At 35.3% G+C, this 24,281-nt stretch overlaps 1 protein-coding gene across 14 annotated transcripts in view; it reads left to right on the top strand.

Moving 5' to 3' along the window:
* Positions 1-6,234: 6,234 nt before the first annotated feature.
* LOC5570328 (folliculin-interacting protein 2) overlaps positions 6,235-24,281 on the top strand; it is a 54,524-nt gene continuing 36,477 nt past the window's right edge. The window contains exons 1-2 of one of the 14 annotated variants that reach the window (XM_021843819.1): positions 6,235-6,399; positions 19,729-20,083. In XM_021843819.1, coding sequence (XP_021699511.1) covers positions 20,007-20,083 — 77 coding nt within the window. In that variant the 5' untranslated portion in view covers positions 6,235-6,399; positions 19,729-20,006. Of the gene's footprint in view, positions 6,460-6,480; positions 6,575-19,257; positions 20,084-24,281 lie in introns of those variants that run through there. The other 13 variants (XM_021843814.1, XM_021843810.1, XM_021843813.1 and 10 more) reach the window with 13 other exon arrangements.

Below are 24,281 nucleotides of genomic sequence, written 5' to 3'. Positions count from 1 at the left end.
GAAAACGCCGATGGACAAGGGTTTACTTGGTGATGAAGTGAACGATAAACCGTTAGAAGACGTTACGAAATACAGAAGCGCGGTGGGTGCACTTATGTATATTGCCGTGTGCGCTCGCCCCGACATCATGAACAGTGCTGCAATACTTGGCCGGAAGTTCAGTGCACCTTCGGAGAGTGACTGGACGGCAGCCAAACGCGTAATCCGTTACCTCAAAGGAACACGCGATTGGAGGCTGATTCTCGGCGGTGATAACGAAGATCTTGTGGCATTTTCGGACAGTGATTGGGCAGGAGATACCGGGACACGGAAGTCTACTACCGGCTTCGTGCTATTTTATTCAGGAGGAGCCGTTTCGTGGGCAAGTCGCCGGCAAGACTGTGTCACGCTGTCGACTTTAGAAGCAGAGTACGTTGCCCTAACGGAGACGTGCCAAGAGGTGGTCTGGATGCGACGACTGCTTCGTGATCTTGGAGAGGAGCAAACTACAGCGACGATTGTTCACGAGGACAATCAGGGATGCCTCAGCTTTGCTCAGTCCGAGCGTTCTAGCAAGCGGTCAAAGCACATAGAAACAAAGCGCCACTTCGTGAAGAACCTATGTGAACGAGGCGAGGTTGCGTTGGAGTATTGCCCGACGGAGGACATGAAGGCGGACGTTCTAACGAAACCGTTGGGAAGAGTCAAGCATCATCACTTCGCGAGCGAGCTTGGATTGGTTGGCGGTGTGCCGAGCGTCAAACATTGAGGAGGAGTGAAGAGAATAAGCAGTGTCTTGCCCCTCGTCAACCACATCCTGTGCATTACTTTTCCACTGGGGCGACTGCCGCACCCCAACGGCGACGGCAGAGCAGTGTGTAGAGAAAGAGACAGTGTTCAGTTCAACTTTGTACATTCGACGAGAAACACGTAGAGTAAAAGTTTCCTTTATTCAGTTTTCCTAAAACTCGTGGTCGTTCCTTTTTCCGGTAATCCGAAACATACGCAGATTCCCCTGTGCGGTAAATCATACTCTCCCACAATAAATACGGAACAGTAAAACACACGTCCGTTCTCACGCAAATCCGTTTCAAAACTGATTCAAAGAAAGCTTTCATTTTTCCCGCGAACTACTTCATGCTGAGCTTTTCTACACTCTCGACGATATATAATCATCTTTATTGAAATTGAACTTCAACTTTACTTCTTCAGAATAATTACCCAAATGAACAATAATTTACCCACTTATAACTATTCCCTACAGAGACAAAAACGTGTTCCGCAGTGTAATCGATTACCAACTAATCGATTAATTGAGATTTTGCGACAACCCTATTCGCGACAACGAAACAAAAAAAGATTCCACAAAGCACTCGCACCAACGGAAAACCTCGTAAGGAACTGTCATCGTGTGCGTGAAAAAAAAAGCAAAAAATATCTCTCCTTGTTTTTCTCACAGAAAACCGATGAAAACATCAGCAGCTTCGTAGTCGCGAATCTCCGCCAGCAAGAGATGTTCCGACAGCGACGCCAGCGACATTCTTCCTCTATACACGGAGACATATTTTTACTTAATTTTTGAGTTTACTTTACCCAAAATTAAGTATATTGATTATAGTTTCAACCCAAAATCTCTCGGTTTTCTCTTTCTCCCACACGAATGTTGTCAAAAATAGAGAGAGCTGCATCTACCCAATGCACAATGGTCGGAAAAAAGTGAAGTTTGGCCAAAACTATTTTTATCGCCTTAATCGATGAAATATGTAATCTGAATATGTTCTTTGGCGTTTTTGTTGTTTCTGAAGGGGTTATTCACAAATTACGTAACTTCGAAAAAAAGATTTTTTTTTTAAATTAAAATTGTTATCAAACTGAAGTGAAAGCACAAATTCTGTTTATATTTGATCGATTTTGATCAAAATGTGTATGAATAGTGGTTGTATATATTTTAAATAAACTTTGTATGAAAAATATTGTCAAAATATATGTAAAATATTGAATTATTCAAATAGCTCAAACTTGCAAATCAGCGAATTTCTGCAAAAAATTTGAAGGATTTTTGTGAGATCTAAAGATGCTTTTTGATGTGCAATATTCGAAATGGCGGCGACATGACGCGACAAGAGTTGTTTTTCATATTCAAAATCATTAAAATTACTAAAGTGTAATATTGAATAGTATTAAAACTTCAACCAAATATTTTTTCCATCCTCTTGCTCGATAGAAGTGTTGAACCATAAGCTTTCAGATAGTGGGTAATTTTGGGGAAATATTGCATTCCTAAATTATAAATTTTGGGCTTTATTTCATAGTTATATTTTTCAATTTTTTGACTTCAGCCGGTTCGCCGTCATAAAAGTCATTAAATTTAAATTTTAGTTCAATTTCAGTTAAGGATCATAATAATATAATACATGAGGTATATTTTAAAATTAAAAAAATCATGAAAATCTCAAAAAAGTTTTTGGTATTTTTGGCCGCCCCTTTATATGGAGCCCGACCATTGTGCAATGGGGGGGGGGGGGTACTTTGGCCCAATAAGCCAAATTTGGGTAAATGCAACTTTTCTCATGTTTGGGTCGAAAGAACTCAATTTTGCGTTAAATCAACCCAAAATTGAGTATATTTTTCTAATGGAATCAAAGCCAAACTACACGCAAACAAATTTTGTAGTATAATCTACTGAATCCATGGTAGAATTAAGAATTGCACCAACGATTTTCAACCGACTACAAAAATCTGTTAAGTTTACTATAATCTGGTAAAAATCACTGAGCAGTGCAGTAGAAGTGACCATGTCCATAGTAGTCTCGACTACATAGCATTGTATTTCGATCCGTGACACTCACCTTACAACACAGTGTGGTCAAAAGTACAATGCCAAACTTGTCAAATCAAGAATGTTTTTAGTCATGAATACTGCAACTGTGGTTAAATAAACCGCAAATATTTTCTTGTGTGGTGATGTTGACTATGTTCTGGTAGAGTTAACAGATTAATGTAGTCGGTTGAAAATCGTTGGTGCAGTTCTTAATTTTACCATGGATTCAGTAGTTTCTACTATAACATTCATTTCAGTGTACCTAGTGGGGACCTTGGAAATTTAGCCAAAATTGAGTTATTGGGCTCAACTACGGAATTGCGTTTAAACAACCCAAAATTGAGTTGAATTCCGTCTCCGTGTAGTTTATTACCTCTATTCTTGGGGGTTAACGTTCGCGAGACTATGTTAAATCAACGATGGCTACAATTGACGATATGGCCAAAACCAGTGCTTCTTCCCTACTTTAAAAATGCAAGCTGCAAAGCCAGTATGGCTGCCAAAAAGGCCAAATGATGCGCTACCTACTGCCAAAGACAAACAGACGTAACACTTAGAACAAATCAAAATCATAATCACGATGACATGTAAGCCCTATGCTAAAATATGTGTATTTGGCCGATGGGCCAACAGATGGCGGTAGTGTGTAAACGTCAAACACGAACAAAAACGATGCGAACGCTGCGGGTGGCAGATCGGCCACCTACCATATTTTTGAATCGACCGTTAAAAAGGTGGTCGATGGACAATGATGAGTGTGACGTCTGTTTGTCTGTGCTACTGCATTGAAAAAATATAAAATTAGTAGGGACAATGGAAATTCGTGATTTCGCGGAAGCCGCGAATTCCGCGAAATTTAGCCTCCTTCGCGAAATTTGAGAAATCTCGCGAAATGCCGCGAAATTAGTCAAATTTGAGGATTTTTTCATGAAAATCACTGGGAATCCCGGTTTTTGCTAATGAAAATGGTTTATTAATCTTGAAATCCAAGATCCATCAAATTTTCAGTTCTAACTTGGACGCCTTTCTGGTTGGCTACTTTCGTTTCAAATTTTGCATTATCACTCTTATATTGAAATTGTCATTTTAATTTGTTAAACAAAAACTATATTCAAGGAAATTCTACAAAATACTCAACAATGAAGGCTATTTTTTCAAAAATTTGTGATTTTGGATTAAATACGGCCAAAAATGTGGGACCGCGACAAAACCGCGAAATTTTGAATTGATCGCTTTGGTCACACGCGAAATTTCCAAAATTTTGCCGTGAATTTCCATTGTCCCTAAAAATTAGGCTTGCAGGCCAATCCAATCATTAGAAAATCAACGTGTTTTCTAAAGTATTTTTTAGACAATAACTCAACTCCCTGTAAAAATTGAACTTGTTGGCCCTGTAGAGCTACTACTAATTTTGAGAGCTTGAAGGGCGTACACAAGAAATGGTCGAAACTTCTGAGCAGCAGGTATATTGGGTATCTACAGAGGCTTTCTGGATATACTGAAGCCTTTTTTAGTTTTCAATACATAAATGAACTTGTATGGATTTGTTATTCAAATTCATGTCTTTTGGAAGGTTTCAAAGTTGACCTTGATCTAAAATTTTATTTTCTAGAAATGTTACATTATAATGAAAAAGATCATCCGCTAAACTTGCGATCGCAAATCCTTTTCTGACTAATAATTATGCAGTTTTGTGCCTCTGAAAACTTGAGTAGGGTCACAAGTCGGCCATTGTGGCGGCCTTCTTTGGATTTCGAGATGTTTCACTTTAAGCCAGGCTATTGACATGATGGAGACACCATCTTCTATGGTGACAGAGGGCTCGATTGGCTTGTCAGATAGATCGGGCCCGGGACATCCTGTCTACTGCAAATCGCTGCAGTTGATATAAGGCATGTCTATTGTCTGCTTTAAGGCGAAGTAGGCCGTCATTGACATTTGTACGCGTCGTTGATGATTGTTGCTAATTCATCTCACGATTTCGAATTAAAGAAAATCAGATGGTTTCGCACTGATACAGCTGAAAAAGTATCAGCATACTTTATGCATGTTAGCGAGTACAGTGATACTTTTTCAAGTTAATATTAACTATCAAGACTGAGTTTTATCACTTTGAAATGCAAGCTGAAAAGTCATCATTGTTGCCAAAACGAATGACGGGCTACTTAGCCTTAAGCTAAAGTCTATACCTCCTTTACCTTAATTGATGCTGAAATGCGCAGGGTGGCGGACGACGAAAATGTCCCTTCAGAAACATCTGTGTTTTGCCTGTACGCTAACTCTGAAGTACCCATTAATGGGTACTTTCATACCCATTTTAAAGAGAAGTGGTTTAACTCATTCAATGGATGTTGCCCATTTACTCATTAAAAAGTATTTGGCACGAACTTCAGAAAATGGGTATAATGTACCCCTCATCGTTTTTACAAAAATGGGTAAATCTTGATTCGCTTCTATGCGTGTTTTTTCAGGACTCTGCTGTAATGAAAAGCCAATTTGATCTTTGGTGTACATATTATGTGCAAAGAATTACAACTTACCATGATTCTCAAAATCAAATTGTAATATATAATTCCATCAAATATAATATCAAACTTATTGCTTCCAATAACAACAAGTGGCTTTTTTACCCATTTTTTTAACGATAGTGATTCCTCAAGAAGAGTAAAATGTACCCTTATTTATGTCAGAAAATAATACTTTTTTTCTCGCGTAACAGTTCTAAAGGGCCAATGATTAAATTGTAAACAAATCGGGTTTTGATACCATTCGATAACATCTCCCAACACCCACAAACTATGCAAACATTGTCAACATAATCATAAAACTTACCGTTATAAACTCGGTTTTCAAAACGGCCAATAACCGCTTTTTTCCAAATCATTCATTGGCCCCCACTCGAAAAGGCCAATGATTGGTTCTCGCTCCATCAAGAGGGCCTACAATCGGAAAATTTCGCAAACTGTCATTGGCCTTTGCATGGTGAGAGGCCAATGACTCTCTCTTGCTCATTCATTGAAAACCGAAAAGGCCTAGCCTTGGGCCAAGCACGCTAATAAAATTCTATTTTGGCCAATAAAAAAGGCCCATGCCTTGATGAAAATCGAAAATGGGCCAAGCATTTAAATTTATCATTTTTTTCCACATTTTTGTCAGTTTTCAGAATAAAATCAATTATTAGCATGTAGTAATAGTAAATCGTCACTCAACTAGCAAGAAATCACATTGATTGAATTGAATACTGAAAAATAGGAATTGAAAATGTGGTGAATAATATTCAAATCGAATTTTCTCAGAGTCAATGATCTGAGGATTGGCCCTTTTGAATTGTTACGCGAGTTTTCTGACATTTCAGTACCAACAATAAAAATGGGTACAAGAAACCCATTTAATGGGTACTTCAAAGTTAGCGTGTGCTGAAACGTCACCTTGTGTTTTGTTTTTTGCTTTCGTTTCGTCGCGGGTGCGTTGTTTTGTTTCGGTAAAAATACAAAATTTTTTGAATAATACAGTGTTTTGCGTAGTGGATGGCTTTTATAATTTATATGTTCATTATTAGGCGGTAAATTGTGCGAATAGTTTGAAGAAATACGGTTCAAGTGAGTTGTAAGGCAGTGAATTGTTGTGGACGAAAAGTGGTTGGGGATTTAATAGAGTAGGTAGAAGAATCACTCAACAATCCTGTCAGCTACGCTGCACCGATAATCGGGAAAAGTTTAAAAATTTGGAAGTTTATTTGTGATAATTATTACGGAATTACCGCAATCATATCCGGTATGTACAATAAAAGCGCCTTTCAGAAAATTTTGGATGCCGCCCGCCAAAAGCACCCTTTAAATACCAGCGTTAAAATCGTTTTTCACAATAAAATTAGCTTCGATCTCTGTTCCAACTTCAGTAGGATAAATCGATTTTTGCTTCATATGATCATTAAATTTTACTTTAAATGACCTAGAATCGTCTTTTTATTTTCATATATCGTGACGGAACTTCAGGACGAATACTTGAACAATTTCTTAGAGGAATTCCTGAAGAAATACTTATAAGCATTTTTAGAAAAAATCCTGATTGAATCCTCTGGTGATTTCCTAGCTTGCTAGGAATTCTCTGAAACATTTACTTTAACATAAATTTCTTGAAAGTAATTTCAGAAAGAAACTCTTGAGTAATTAAAAAGTAATTCTAGAACAATCCTTGGAAGATCTTGCAAGATAAATTAATTGAATACTGGACCGAATTTCTGGACGAGTGCTTGGACAAGTAGCTTGACGAATTCATTGAGAATTTTCTTGCTTCCTAGGGCATTCTCTGGAGGATTTCCTTGTCCATAAATTCCTCAAGTTATCTCTTGGAGAGATTTCTGAAGCAATGTCAGGATGAATTCTAGAAGGATTTTCAAGTCCTCAAGAGAGCGAAATTCCTTAAGAAGTTCTTGTTCGTACTGAGGATTTCTGTAACATATCTTTGGAGCAAAAATATCTTTGAAACAACGCATGAAGAAATCACCAGAGGAGTAAAAAACAAACAAATCGGGATATTCTTGAAGATAATTCATTAGGAAAAGTCCCTAGATATAAACCTAGAGGAAATTTTTGGTGGAAATCCAGTACAAATACATATAAAAATACCTGAATCTTGGTTTGGACTTCCTTTCGTTTTTTTTTTCTTTCGGGAAACACAGCTATTTCCACACAGATTATTCAATAATATTGCTTCATAAACCAATAAACTTTCAACTCTTTCAGGAGTTTTGCCACCGATGACTTGAAAAAATATTCCACTACAGTTTCCGGGGATTCCTACAGACAAAATCTCCATCATTTAAAAAATCCAGGGATTTTTACGAAGGTTCCTCAGGAATCTCGTTCAAAGATTTCTCTATGGAATCTTCCAGCATTTCATACAGGGAAAACTCTTTCAGTGTCTTCCAAAGTTTTCTCGAGTAATTTCTCATGTAAATTTTGCACAGGTTCTTCCAAAGCTCGATTAGGGTTTCCACCAGAAAATGGTACAGCAGTTTTCCAGCAATTCGTTCTTCCGCAATTTTCCCCTCGAAAATTCCTTTCGAAGATTATCTGCGATTCCGCCTGAGGAGAAAGTGTTTCGTTTGGCGTTTTATGTTATAATTATTCCAGATACATTACCCGCCAAGAGTTTGGAATTGCTCCACCGATTATTGTAACTCTTGGTTTGAATATTGCAACAGCATTTTACGCTTACCGGTGATTCTGCACTGTTGGTTGTGTAGCAATATTTAAACCTCGCTTTCCCATGGTAGAGCTAGATTTTTGACGAACTTGAGACAAACCGAATCATATCTTCCTCTTGGAATTAACGTCCACACTGGGACAGTTCCTGCTTCTCAGCTTAGTGTTCTTATGAGCACTTCCACAGTTATTAACTGAGCGCTTTCTTTGCCAAACATGTCATTTTCGCATTTGTATATCGTGTGGCAAGTACGATGATACTCTTGCTCAGGGAAGTCAAGGAAATTTCCATGGCGAAAAGATCCTGGACCGACCGTGATTCGAACCCAGACACCTTCAACACGGCATTGCTTTGTAGCCGCGGACTCTAATCACTCGGCTAAGGAAAACATGTAACTCTCATTATGCAAAAACGTCCACCCATTCAATTATGCGAAACGTCCCACTCTTTTCTTAAAGTTGTCCTGAACAACAATCTTCGAAGAAATATTCGGAATATTCGAGAAAGTTGCACTGGATGAATTCCGGAAGAATTATTTGAAGTAAGATGAAAGCTTTTGGTAACAGTTAATTCCTTAAAAAAAAAACATATAAAACATATAACACATATAACTCTCAAAAGTATTCTCAGATAAATGCCTCGTCAAAGTACAGCTAATTTCTCAAAATCATTCGTAGTAAAAACCCTACATAGTTTTGCCATGTCACTCTACAACAAATCTTATAAAGGTTCTTCTATAGTTGGAACATTAGTTTTGTAATTCCCTCAAGAAAGTGTTTCAACTTGACTTAAGTGAATTCTGTGTTTTCCTAGGTATCGTAAAACGGGGGAACTTTGAAGTTTTTAGGATGAAAATCTGATTAGGTATTTCTGCATTCTGTTCTAAAGATTTTTATTTTATATTTTTAAAACAAGTATCATCAGTATACCAGTATTCGCTCATGTCCCAATTTCCGCTCACTATTGTAAAAATTGATTGTTCGGGTCAAAAACCATTTTTTTTTTCGAACGGATATATTCAAGCAATATTAATAACTTTCAAATGAAGTCGTCTGACATTATTTTCTTTTGATAAAATAATTCTTTATATTGAAAACACAAGGCCTCATGAGCGGTTATTGTTTAAGTTCGTCACGACATTTATGCCAGGTGAGCGGAAATAGGAAAACTTAGATGCAGCAAAAATAATATTAAATAATGTTTTATGAAAGTATTTCAAATTCTTTTTATTTCACCGCTGATTACTTATACTTAGAGCTACATTGTGACATAAAAATAGTATTGATCGACATAATAGTTATTTTATAATGAACATTTGAACAACACATAACTTCCTTTGAATGAGCGGAATCTGGTGCACTGATGATGCTGGTATCTTAGTTATCCATTGTGATTGCGAGATATCATATCGATTCATTTTAAATGCGCCTATAATTTTTAAAAAACCTAATAGAAATTAAATTTTCGGCTTCGATAATGGGTATGTAAACACATGAAGCTACACATAAACTCTTGTTTGAAATCATTGTAGTTGGAACTGGATTTGAGAATGATTATAGAGAACGTGGATTAGACCTTGTTGATGAAAGTATAAATAATATAATAAATCGTCTACGAAAGTGTTTCAGGTTGAAACAAACATGACAACTATCATTAAAAGGTTATATGTATTAGTATAAAATTATATTTCTAAACAGATAGCGATTGATTTTCATGTTTCGATATTGAATTCAGCATAAATCAATCGTTTTTGGAATATAAGTGGCGTGGTTCTGCACATATTTTGAAATTTAAATTTATCAAACATATAATGACATTATAATTCCACTGAATCATTAGGAAATAGTTTTACAGAATCATGAAAACGAGTTTCACCAACTCCCGGTATTTAAAAAAAGCAAGCTTTGAACAGAATTTTGGGTAGGATTCTCTAAGAATTCTGGACAAGGCTTCAACTAATAACATTGTCAGGATTCTCAAAGAATCATGGGATTCAATACGTATTGTTTTAGAATCCTGAGCTAAGCTATAATATAACATTAGTAAGTTTTTTTCAGAATCTTATGCGAATTTATACAATAATTATTAGCAGATTTCTTTCGAAATCCTGGCCATCATTCTGAAAGAATGATATAACATTGGGCAGGATTTTATAAATAATCGAAAAAATCAGTGCTTCATTGATCGTTATCAGTTTATATAATCGAATTTTCATGAAATATTATTTAACACATTATAAAAAAAATTGATATTGGAAAATTAAAATGATTCACTGGGGCGAAATTAATCAACATATTTATTTATTTATTTATTTATTTATTTATTTATTTATTTATTTATTTATTTATTTATTTATTTATTTGTTTATTTATTTATTTATTTATTTATTTATTTATTTATTTATTTATTAATTTATTTATTTATATATTTATTTATTTATTTATTCACTTATTTATTTATTTATGTATTTATTTATTTATTCATTTATTCATTTATTTATTTATTCATCTGACTTCAAAGTCTTAATGAATGAACTAATAACAAAGAAATTACAAAATGGACGAGCGAGTAATCTTGGTCGTTGAGCAGCCCGAATATCTAGCTTGGAAAGCAGTCAATTTAAGTGGACAATCAATTTCATTGTTCAGAAGTTTAGCTACAAATATCGCCTGTTGAATTTTACGCCTTTTCTCAAGGGTGTCCATGTTGAGTAGCTTGCACCGAGCAGGATATGCAGGAAGATTCAGTGGATCACGCCAGGGTAGATGACGCAGGACCATTCAAATGAACCTTCGTTGGACACGTTCGATCCTCAATGTCATTTGGCGTCCAAACAATGGAAGCAGTTTCGAGAATTGGCCGTACCAGCGCGCAATATTGTGATTTCAGACAGTACGGGTCTGTGAAATCTTTAGCTATTTTCGATATGAAGCCCAGCTGTCGATTTGCCTTGGCTATTATTGACGCATAGTGATTGTTGAAGGTCAATTTCGAGTCCAACGTCACTCCTAAATCTATCACTTCATCAACCCTACGAAATCTGGATCCATTCATCATATAGTCGTACAAAAATGGTCGTTTCGAGCGGTGAAATGTCATTACAGAGCACTTTGGAATGCTGACAAACTATACTTGCTTGCTATACTTGCTAAGCTGTATGATATCAAAAATGAGTTCAGTAGTTCATACCTAAGCTTACACAACATTTTAAACACTTAAAGTTAAAATGTAAGCATAGCACAAGTGGATTGTTTTGCACCAGCATTTCCAACTGTATTGCTTACACCTTCAAAAAATGTGAATATTTCTATGCAAAACTGACCCTAATAAAAATAAAATAGATCAAAATTATTATTAGATATCTATAAACTAGAAAACATGGCATGTCTGTAGTGCCAACGAAACCTTGAGCATCTTTGGGAGGAACTGTTTTTCGGTACCGACCTGATCGAATTGCCTCCGGATTACGGTACTCAACGTTATATTTCGGTGAAAGAGAGTAGTCTGGGTTTACTTATATTTTGTGTTTGCAATATTTTTGCAAATATTTATTAATCTTTATGAAATTTATGAATTTCAAATCATAAAAAAAACAATTCTTCCGGACCAAAAGGCTGCGATAAGTTTCTCGATATGAGAATTAGAGCCGGCAAAGTATTTAAAAATAATTGGTCCAATACTAAGTGAGGGGACGGACCTGGTGTAGTGATTATAACACTCGCCTCTCACGCCGATGACCTGGGATCGAATCCCATCCCCGAGATAGTCACTAAACATTTCAGTGACGACTTCCTTCGGAAGGGAAGTAAAGCCGATGGTCCCGAGATGAACTAGCCCAGGGCTAAAAATCTCGTTAATAAAGAAAGAAAAAAAGTACTAAGTGTAGATTGGACTGTTTCCAGAGCAACCGAAAATGAATTACCCAAATTTCGTAAATGCGGTAAGATTTTCAACAAGGAAGGCGAAGTCAAATTTGATTTTCTTTGCTAGGTTGGCGGTGATATGCATCATGGTTGCTAAGTATCCTTTGGTTACTTTGTGTTACCGCATTTAAAGCTCAGTTAGACTGGATTTGCACGTCAAACGCAAACAGCAATATTTCAACAATTTGAGAAACATTAAAAAGAAGACAGAAAAGCAGAGTGATCCAATTTTTTTCGTTGAACGCCCAGTAACCAGAATAATAGATTTGTTAATACAAAAACAATTGATGTATATGGTAGATATTGCATGACTTTTTTATATATATATACAAGAAAGACATTCTGTTTGAAGTATTTTAATTGAAGTATTATGATTGACTAGCACATCCTTTAAATTTAATCAATTTTCGATATATTTTTAATGAGATATTGTTCTATACTTCAACGTAAGTTTTTCGCTTAATACAAATGTTTAAATTTCATATCAGGGAGGCGATTCCAAAAAATAATGATCTCAAGGAGGCGAAAGTCAAAAAAGTTTGGGAAACACTACTCTAGACATTCAACGTCATTTTGAAATTAGTGATTTTGATTACAAAAATAGCCCCAATTTGTAGAAATGCTTGTCGTAAAAGATTTAAGACCGAAAAGCAGGTGTACTTTAACTGGGTTGTGAAGGATAACACTGCGGAACACGGTTTTGTCTCAAGCACCAAAATACCGCTATTTATTTATTTAAGGGTTGCTGAGTCCATTGCCATTTACAGAAATATCATAGCACGTCTAGTTTTTGAGATATTGGCTGTTGAAAATGCTAAATTTGACTATTTCAGTCAACTTGCATGCAAGTTTGCCAGCTTGTATGGTAATTTAATTGCGTAATTTGCCTCAGAACTCATACTTCATGTGTATAACAATACTTATCAACTAAGTTCATAATATTTTTGATGCCCAAAAGTTAGTTTTTGATGGTTTAGAAAAGTATTGCATATTGCCATGTAAGAGAAACGAAGAGTTTTAAATGGAGACTGTTGGTATGTTGGAAAACTCGATTAAATCGAAATTCAATCATGCGATTTCAACCAAATTGTATCTGAAATGGAAGTTAAAGGCTTATTTTGCATGCTTGATGGATCAGATCACGAAAATTTTTGTTAAATCATTCTTTAAATTTCTTGTAAACATAAATTAAACCGGTGTTTTAAACAACTTTGGCGATCTGTAGCTAAAAATCCTGACGTGCTGGAACATTTCTGAAAACGGCATTAGATTCAGTTACCCCAAACCTACTAGAGACACATAATTTGATTTTTGAGACACGCAAAAATGTAATTTTTGTTGCGCTGTGTAAGTGACAAACTCGTTAAAACTTCATTAAATAATGGTTGTATAACAGATTGTTTGTGAATATTAAATTTCTAATATTTGAACAAATCCTAAAAAGTTCTTAATTCTGACGTAAACACTTTAGAAATGAAGCGGCATAATGCATTCGTTTACTGATTAACAAAAATTATGTTGTTTTGTTTAGTATGTTGTGGGTCCCGCGCAATCAAAGCTAGCTACATTATCAATGATAACCAGTTTTACGGTACCTTATTAAATTATTTGTATGCATGCATGCATTTGTTTTGCAATATGAAGCACCTCTTTCTATCTTACATTTTTGTGAATGAGCAACAATTCTCAAAAATAGTTTAAAAAACCATATAATCCTATCGATAATATGGCAGTTTGATTGACCTTCGATTTTTTCGATTGGCCTCCCGGTTTCATGGTTGATAATAACGATAACGATGATATAACCAAGTGCCACTTAATTTACGAATGAAATTTCCGTGTTCCCTCGTCCAAACATCGGTACCTACTCAAAGGTGGAAATAAGTTGTTCGTAATTGCTGCTTGTTTGTTCCAATATCGCCGTAGCTATATGTTGGTACTTAAACCTACCTTTGTCCGTTTAGCACGTGATCTAAGAATCTGAGCTGATAATACTGATGTTTGGTTGGTCGGCGCGATATTGTTTTCCCATCATGTGTAATCATCGCCTATTTGCCAATCACAAAATGCTTTCGAGTTTTTTTTCTACTATGAGAAGCGCGAGGCGACATCGTAATTTACCAGGCATCATAGGTTGTAGGTGGAACTGTCACGGGCGCGCTTGCGTTACTCACTCACATAGGCTATCGGTATGTTTCTTTAAAAGCTTTGAATGCTCTCCCCCTTGCTTCGAATCCCGGGTTCGGTAGTGAATCGTGAACCCGAATATTATCGTGTTTGTATTTGCACACACCGGCATGTTCATATGGGATGTTGAAAGGGGGGTTAAAAGACGAACATGTCACAATAACGTAGAAGGAACATAGAATGCTGGAATTTTATATTTATTTTGAATAATATATTTTAAGGGCCTTAGCCGAGTGGTTAGAGTCGACGGCTTAAAAGCAAAGTCATGTTGAAGGTTTCTGGGCTTGATTCCCGATCGGTCCTGGATATTTTCGTAATAGAAATTTCTTTGATTTCCCTAGCCATAAAGTATCATCGTACCTGCCACAAGATATACGAATGCGAAAATGGCAACTCTGACAAAGAAAGTTGTATTGTAGTTATTTGATGTAGTCTACCTGTGCTTGACGAAATAAATAAATAAATAAACAAATAAATAAATCTGAAAGTTATGGAAGTGCTCGTCGAACATTAAGCTGAGAAGCAGGCTCTGTCCCAGTGAATGCCAAAAAGAAAAAGGTGATGACATTCTAAGGAAAATTATTTCTTTTCTAATATTTTCTAAATAAACTTTGAAGATTCAATTTTCTCATTCTTCTACTTGGCATTAGATTCTCACTATGGGAGAATCTGCTTTTTAGATTATGATACATATTTGATGGGGCGGGTTAATTGGGCTGTTTTGAACACTATAGAAAAATATTACTTGGAAATAAGTGGTTCTACCCAATTAGCGGTTTTTTGTCAAACAGAAAACAAAAGGGAAAATTTATAATTTCGGCAGTTATTGCAAGTATTTTAAGTGATATGTCACGCTACAAGGGGGAGGGGGATATCGATGTAAGCTTGAAAAGCAAGGGAGGGTTCGAAAAAGTCCCAATTTAGCGTGACATAATGTGTGTACCGTCTCCTATTAAAAACTTATATGTTTTAAACTAGTGGTCCCGGAAAATTTTGTCTTACCATCAAGTAGGCAGTTGAAAAACGCCATGAAGCGTCCCGTACAAAATGACACTTCCGTTCACCTCCGTCATTCCCGTGCATTATCCTGTACTTTTCATATACACAAACACGTCGGAACACTCTGGGAACATAAGTATGGAAGAATTTTCAAAATCTGATAGCCCGTTCTCAAGTCATTTCGTGACATACAAACACCATTCCATTTTTATAGATTTTGATCTGATCTTACTCCTCTTAATGCTTTTAATTTATGATAAGATACCGTCAAAATTTGAAATTTCAATCAACTAATCTTGAATGTGATGTGAAATTAAGACAGTTCAAATTTCAGATAAAGTTTAACAATCCAATCTCCCATATCTTTTTTTATAATCGTTATGATGAAAATAGGATTCTGTCAAATTTTCAGTCATTTTGGTTTGATTTCAATGCGACCCAAAAGACTATGTAATACATGGAAATAACTATGGAGAAATATTGAAAAAAAAAAAGTCTTAAGCACGGTAGTATGTTTATATTAGTACGATCTTATAATTCCTACATTTATACTTCTCCAATTCAAAGAAAAGAAAGTTGGGAAAAGGTGTAAAACAATCCGATAGATAGGAAAAGTGTTACCTATACAATTGTGTGTTTTTTTTTCATTCCATGAGGGATGACAAAATTAAAACTAAACCAATTTGTTTATTCAGCTACTTTATTTACAAGAGCCGGGTAATTAGGTTCTGTATTAGAATCTTGAAAACTTAAAAAAACATCATCCCTCATAATTAATCGATATTCTACGAATATTATCTATAATGATGAATCAAAACAATTAATGCTGTAGGCATATCAGTTCATGATAGATGTAGTTATATCATAGAATTTTTAAGAAAATTACACATTTGAGGAAAAGCATATACTTCAATAATAAGATGATGAAAATAAGCTCTTTACCTATTATCGCAGTATCGCGGTAATTGTTAGAAACATTTTAAATATTATTAAGACAATCTTTACCCTGTGTTTTCTTTTATTTGCGAATATATTGTTAAAAAAATGTTTTAACGACAAATCATGAAAACTGAGTGAAGATCAGTACACATACCAACAATGCGTAAAAAAACTAAGAAACAAGATGATCACACTGAAGAAATCTTTTAAAAATACGTTGCGTCGCGTGGTAGCGGATTGTTTCGTAGATTGCATACTGAAAACTGTCATGTTAGTTACTTTGCCACTTTTTTCCAATTGCTAATGATGAACTATTTTGGATGAAATAGCTATTCAGTCGGAAGTCAGAGATCAAAAGTCATGATAATTTCCATTGTCGGACACGCCCAGGAAAGAGAAGGATAATGATGATATGTCATCTACATACTTGAAGAGAGAGCAGCGACTCATCTCATCTCCAAGGAGTTGGATGATAGGGAGGGTAATGGTCTAGGATTCACTATAGGCGGGTGATGCGACCGGATAGAAAATTTGGTACATGTGTAGCTTAGTATATTATTTTGTAATTGGGTGTAAGTGTGAATGTAATGTTTCTAGCATCGTTGGGAGTGACGCAGCTAAGAAAGATAATGTCACACCATGCGCGTTTGTTACGGCCTATGGCATGGAAAAAAAATACATTTTAAACATACATTAATGTCAATCCTGTTCTCTACTATCACAATAAATACTAAAAAAATATGTTTGTCAAATTTCCAATTATCTTAATGATAGTATATATGCACAAAATTTCCCCCTACACCACTGGTCCATCACCCGAAAAGCTTTGGGTTTTTTTTTCATATTTCGAATGTTAGATGTCATATTCCCTTGTTAGTTGATATATTTAACAAATGTTTTCAGTAGGCATATTTTCCTGACAAATGGAAAAAGGCTAAGATTGTATAAATTATAAAACCAATACCTTTAGTAAATTGTTTGAAAAGGTAATGAAAATTCATTTTTTGCCAATGAACAGTTCGTATTCCGTGTAATTTGTCAAATTTGTCATCAACTTTTACGTGTAACATATTTGATTCGTTTCAACAAATCTGAAGGTTACTAGTCTTGCTCTTCTAGACATAAACAAGCATTTTACAGTGTTTGCCATGAAGGCTTGATTATAAAATTTGAAAATACATTAATTTTCCAACATACATTGTTAAAATAAAGTTAGAACTCCAAGCCTGAAAGACTTCCTGTAAGAGCTGGTGTTCCGCTAGGCAGCATTTTGGGACCAATATTATACAATACATCTGACTTATCTGAGTTACCTCAGGGATGTCAACAATTTTTGCTTGCCTCACCGCCGAAGAACGAAGCCTGCGTGTCATCTATATAGTAGATTGTACAAGAGTTTGGATATTTTTTCTTCATACTTGCAAAAATGAAAGGTTTCTCCTTATAGTCCTAATGCTAGATGAAAATTTAACTTTCAAAAATTACATTGAAGACATTCAAGCCAAATGTAACAAATATGTAAAATGTCTCTATCCCCTTATTAATAGAAAATCAAAAGTTTGTCTTAAGAATTAGCTTTTGATATGCAAACCAATTTTCAGGCCAGCCATGTTGTATGCTGTACAAATATGGACTATAGCTGTTGTAATACCAGGAAGAAAGCTCTGCATAGAATTCAAAATAAATTCTGAATTCAGAAATGATTCTGAAGGTTTCTTCCTGGTATAATACCAATGATTTACATAGAATATCCAATGTTGAAACATTGGAACAAATGTCAAATAAAATCAATAATAATTTTAGACAAAAATCGTTGCAAACTTCTATTGCCACGATTAATGCGTTATATATTTAGGTTAAGTTAGATGGCTTAAGCTAATTGAAAACGCATTTTTTTTCTCTTATAGGCAGGTAAAATCAACTCACCTGTAAAAAATCTGAACTGCTACGGCAATTGAAATGTAATGTGTTGTTGACAAAATGTTATTAAAATCCTTAATTTGTTTTACCAAATTAGGATGATAGTGTTGTCTAATAACACAAAACACCTAGATATAAGAAATGAATGTAATGTTTGGAATGATACTAATAAAGAAACTAACATTTAAAAAAACATCCATTGATAAAAGGGTTTTGGATTAATAATGAGGGTTTAAATCTTATACTGCAATAATAGGGAATACAGCAATAATGGGCAAATTACCCTATTCAAAAATGTAACTGATCTCAAAATAGATCACTGGACGTTCGAGGCATCTGATCTCAAAATAGATCACTGCACGGAGAACATAATATAGTGTCCGTAATCATTTTTATTTATTTATTTATTTATTTATTTTTTTATTTATTTTTTTATTATTTTTTTCCGGTCAAGTTATCTATATTTTAAGGTTAATTTGGAGATAACTATAAATACAGTTGATTTGGCAGTATATTGTTAAAAATAACTATATACTACTATATTTTTCATTGAATTTACATACGTCAAACGTCAAAATTCAACTATAATTTAGTTGACTCAAAGTAAGTTTAATTGAGTTTACAATGTTTTGCAATGTTTACTCAGCATTTTGTTCTGCTTTATCAACATTTCTGAAAAGATTCGCTGCTGCTCTATCGATCTAAAAAAATATTGCAAAAATCAAAACAAAGTGCCCGTCGGCAAACTTGAAACGTGATCTTCTGTGTAAGAGGTGATCATCTAAGCACCTACACTATTCCTTGCAAGTTAAAAGTAAGTAGATTTCTGAGCAGATATGAATGTTTTCGGATAGTGGTAATTATCGAAATTATAATTGATATAAGTACAAGTGGATAGCAGAATCAATGAAGTGTGTCTATTTGATTTGACGTTAATTTAGTGTTGGAGTAAGTTAATTTTACTTCGATACAACTATTTGTGCGTAAGTTAAAGTAATTAACAGGATAGTAATCTCAATATAAAGAAATTCTTCTGCGTGAGCCCCTAAAAGGTTAAAGTTATCGAAGCCCATAAGTTGCTGTTGCATTATTTTAGGCGTGTAGTGTAAATATAAAACGCACATTTATTTTAATAAATCAAATTATTTAATTGAAAACAAATGGTTAATATGGTAATTGAACAGTTTTTAAACTTATTTATAAATCTAATTTTAAGTAAATTGAGTCTAATGCAATCTTAAAAAATACGTATTGTGAAGCATTGAGAAATTTAAAAAATGATTTGTTATCTTTGACTTGCTGTTCACTTTCTTTGTTATCTATACCAAAACCCATGGTGACCGACCTGGGTACGCTAGCGTCCTCGCTTCGCGCATAAGTGACTTAAATTCGCTGGCGTGCAATCTACTACAGTTGTGAAAGAGTAATCGCAATAAACGGTAGCAACAGTAGCACTAGAACGGACGAGCAATCCCCCGGTCATTCGTATTCGGGATAGAAGAAGCGTTGGTCGAAATACTTCGAACGCGCGCAAGGTTGTTTGTACCTACTTATCCTGGTGGGAAGACGTATTTTTTCTTGCGGAAAGTGTGCGGTCGTCGATTCCAAAAGAAAATTTCTTAGAACGTTTGTCGGTGCTGTAGGTGACAGGAAATAACCAAAGATTATCCAAAGAAGTGTTTTTCTTAGTTTAAACTTAGAAGGAATATCAAATGAGAGAAGAAATATTTTAAGTGATTCAAAGCTATTCAGAATGCAGATATATCCATATCAGAAACAATGTGTGAAGCAATAAAAAGGTGATTGTACGGCCACATCATGCTAATATGAAATAACGTGAAGTTACAATAAGCAATTAGTGAGTTTTTATTAGTTGTTAATCGTGAAGATAAACTGAAGATACACACCTACACAGCTTTGGGTGCGGAGACATCATTCAGCAGTATGACTAGAGTGTGAGCAGGAGCAAACTACGACAGTGCGGAGCGGAAACGGTGCAGTGAAACGAATCACGATCGACTATAAATATAATGGCATTATTTAATAAGCTGTTTTCGACCAACAAGAAGCGCAGCACCAGTCAATCATCACAAAAATCTAGCTCGGGGTAAGTAGAATCAAATCGGTTGAATGAACACCTTTGCTAAGATGAATTTTAAGTCTGTAAATGGTCGTGACTATCCAACGAAGATCTAAGTATTACTGAATGAGCATAAATGCTTAACAATTTTGTGGATCACTTATCATACAAATTGGCTGAATGTTCAGCAAAAAGCTTACCCTTAGAAGAACCCATAATTAATTTTAAATGCCGGAAAATACATGCGTTTCTCACAGATGTATTAAATATCCGCTTCGTGGGTGTGTTCGAGAATAGGGTGGCCATCTTTGGAAAAGGTTGTATCATCTTCAAGATGATAATGGAAATTTCTTCAATGAGAACTTGAAAATAGTTAGCTTTTATTTGCCCACGAATTTAAACAACTATTTTTAAGAAGAAAGGAATTTATAAAAAGTGTTTGAACAATGTTGCAAACGGACTAAATTTTACGTCATCAGTTTTAAATTTTTTAGTTGTTTTAGTAAATTAATTGTGTATTAATAGTTATACTTTTGTAACAGTTAGTTGACGACTGGATTAGTCTGATGAGTAAATAATCAGATTCTAACAACACAGTATTCATCTGATTCGGTTTGTTTCAAATTCGTTGGAAATCAATGGAGCCCTGGAGCTACCATGGGAAAAAAGGGTTAAAAAAATAGTAAAAAAATTCCTCACTCAAAGCAGAAGAAAACACAGTCGAGTCTTCCTTATTCAATACTTATTCTGACTTTATAGAGTTCAAAAATGGATTTAAGCAAAAACCTGGGCATTATTATAAAAACATGACAAAATCTTGAGAATGATATTCTTAGGAATTATTGAAATGAATGGAATTCTTAGGCAGGATATTCACGAGAATTTCGCAGGTTTCCCACAAAATCTTTAGCAGCATGCTCGAAAGAATGTACATAGAATTTTGGGCAAAAAAATGGCAATGCATTCCCATAATCCTAGGTAGGATTGTGAGCAAGATTTATATAACATATTGGATAACATTTTACAGATTCCGGCACAGGATACCATTATAAATCAAGGGTAAAATTTTGACAGATTTCTCACCAAACTCGATTCTGTGCATGGAAGAGTGCGATTCTGACAGCATTTTTTGACCAAGTTGCTGAGTAGGTTTGTTCTAAAATCATAAACTCCATTCCATCACGAGAATTCAGGGCTAGATTATTTAAAAATCTGGACTCAACTCAGTTCTCGAAACAGATAAGATAGCTTGTAGTGACGTTGGAAAAGAAACTGGGGTTGTAATTCACCTCTAAATAATGTTATAACTAAAGGTATAAATTTCCTGTGGGTCTGCAATAAAGCCCTAGGGAAAACCTGTGGACTGTGACCTAATATGTTACACTGGATGTATTCAGAAATATTCCGACTAGCAAATTACTTAAGCTTCATTGATATGGTGGCCCAAATGAGGTAACCGCTCAAAAAAAGCTGGCTAAGTTACAAAAACTTTCTTGTATATCAATGACAGGGACAATGAAAAGTACACCATCAGTTGCTTTAGATGCTCTTCTTATTATGCTGCCCATAACTGCATAACAGTCACATTTGACATTTTTGACAATTTCGAGTTAATACCGGGGAGAGTCATTAAATAACAAATACTTTCGATCCACTTACTAAAATTTTGGAGATTGTTCTAGAAAATTCGAAAAAAATACCAAGTTGTTTTGTCACATTGAGATTATACATGAGCCTCATAATGCAGTGGCAACGAAATTTCTATCAGATTTTTTTTCTGTCTATTCACCCAATAAGCAATATGAGTTGTACAAAATTTCAGCCTCAAATAAGCACTTTTGAATTATTAGTGATTTTTTGAAATATCAGCTCCCTCCCATACTGCAATAAAATGCAAACTTGGTATCCCATTTACTCAATACCTACTTTTCTCGAATGTTACAAATATGCAGTTATGGGCAGTATACTGCCTTTACATCAATTTATTAAACTGCAGGCTGCAAAAAGTGCCTTGCAGTTTATTCGTTACAATAAAATAATAGATGGTGATCTAACGGGGCACATGAAGATCATCATGGAATATGATCTGAATTCAGATATAATAACAATAGACGATTAGATGACAACGAAGACCAACTATAAAGTTGCCTTCAAAGTGGTTAAAGGAGCAGGATCCGCCATTGATTTCGGAGTTTTCAAAGGCAGTTTTTTCGTTCAAAATCGTGAAAATTCGCAGGAAAATGTGTTCACTGTAAATTATTCTCCAACCGAAACACAGTGAACCCATTTTTATCGAATAATTTTCAGTTTTGAACAGAAAAACTGCTTTCGAAGTTTTGATGATGATGATGATTACGATGACGGAGCGTTGAACGTTAAACCAGGCCGCCTACCTTGTGTTGTGATTTATACCATCGGGTTAAAGATGGACGGCAATACCGGAGCTGAAGTTTTCGGCACTGTTATCGCTTTGGGGCGCAGTTCCACTGAAAAATAACACACTCCCAAATAATCACGCGATTTACGTCTTTTGGGATGCAAATCACATAAATTTATGTTGAATTTTAACTACTTTAATGTCAGATTCGAGTAATAACGATCACAGTTCCATAATTTTCGTGCCCATCAACATGTAAAATTACATTACAAGGACACGTTTTTGTATCGTTCCATCACTTACTGTGTGATTCAGTCATAACCAGAATTACGTCCACAGTAATTTTCATTATTCTTAACCTTTCGGTCGTCGCGCGAATTTTTGTAACGCGAGTAGTCGCGCGTTGTACTTTGTACAACACCCTTGGTTTTGCGAAAATCCCAGGAGTATGAACACTTAGAAAAATGACGTCTTTGGCAAAATTGTTCAGTTACTCAAGGACTATCATTATTTAGGCCAAGAAATTCCCGTTTTGCCTCTAGGCGGCGCTAGTGAGCATAAAACTTTTGTTTCGCAGATCTCAGGATCCTGACCACTTAGAAAGATGGCGTTTTCGGCAAAGTTGTTCGGTAACTCAAGGACTATCATTGTTTGAGCTAATTGATTCAAAATTTTGCCACCAGGCAGCGCTAGTGAGCATAAAATATTTGTTTCGCAAATATCTCAGGAGCCTGATCACTTAGAAAGATGGCCTCTTCGGCAGAGTTGTTCAGTAGCTCAAATTCTTTCTTTGTTTAATCCTTAAAGTTCGAGATTTTGTAAAATAATGATAGTCCCTGAGCTTCTGAACAACTTTGCCGAAGGTGCCTCTCTAAAAAGTCAAGATCCTGCAGTATCCGCAAAACAAAAATTTCATGCTCACTAGCGCCGCCTGGTGGCAAAATATCCTATTTTTTGGTCCAAATAATGATGCCCTTGAGCGACTGAACTACTTTGCCGAAGATTCTATCTTTCTAAGTGGTCAGACTCCTGAGATATCTGCAAACAAAAGTTTCATGCTCACTAGCGCCGCCCAGTGGAAAAATTTTGAATTAACTAGCTTGAACAATGATAGTCCTTAACTTAATAAACAACTTTGCCGAAGACACCATCTTTCTAAATGGACAGGCTCCTAAGATATCTGCAAAACAAAAGTGAAACTTCCATGCCAACTGGTGCCACCTAGCGGTCAAATTCCGAATTAAATGAGGTACCACCAGATAGCGCTTCAACTTCAGAACAACTTTACTAAAGACTCCAAGTTTCCATATTATCTGCATTTTGAGATATTACGATTTGAAACTGTGGTTTCCTTGAACCGTATATAGTGCGTTCATTATTATGTGACTTCCATGTACATTTGTTGATTTTACCGTATTATAAAGGGCCATACTGTAAATAAAAACTGTCGAGTATTGTTCTTAACAAGATTCTTGAGGAATACATTTTGGTTTGGTGTCAATAGATATCTTTGTTGCAAAATGATAGCATATAAATCATTACTGTTGTACAAAGTACAACAGCGCGACAGCCCGAAGGTTAAGAGTGAAGCCATCATAAATTGTATAAATGTTTGCATCAAACGAAATTACAGGTTTGCAAAGATCTGTACTTTCTCGGACAATCAATCAGCTTTGCAAGCTTCAAAGGAATTTGCATGCCGATTTAAGCTAGTGTGGAAATGCATTCTTCCTCTGAATCAATTGGTCAGTAGGAACAAAGTTACATTGTATTGAGTGCCAGCAATTGCGGTATTGAGGTGAATGAAATCGATGACAGTTTGGTAAGACAGGGGCAGCCTCGAGTTTT

Source organism: Aedes aegypti, chromosome 2 (genome assembly GCF_002204515.2).
Source record: "Aedes aegypti strain LVP_AGWG chromosome 2, AaegL5.0 Primary Assembly, whole genome shotgun sequence".
NCBI classification, from domain to species: domain Eukaryota; kingdom Metazoa; phylum Arthropoda; class Insecta; order Diptera; family Culicidae; genus Aedes; species Aedes aegypti.
Note: the sequence above shows the minus strand (reverse complement) of the source record. Positions and strands in the feature narration are given on the sequence as shown.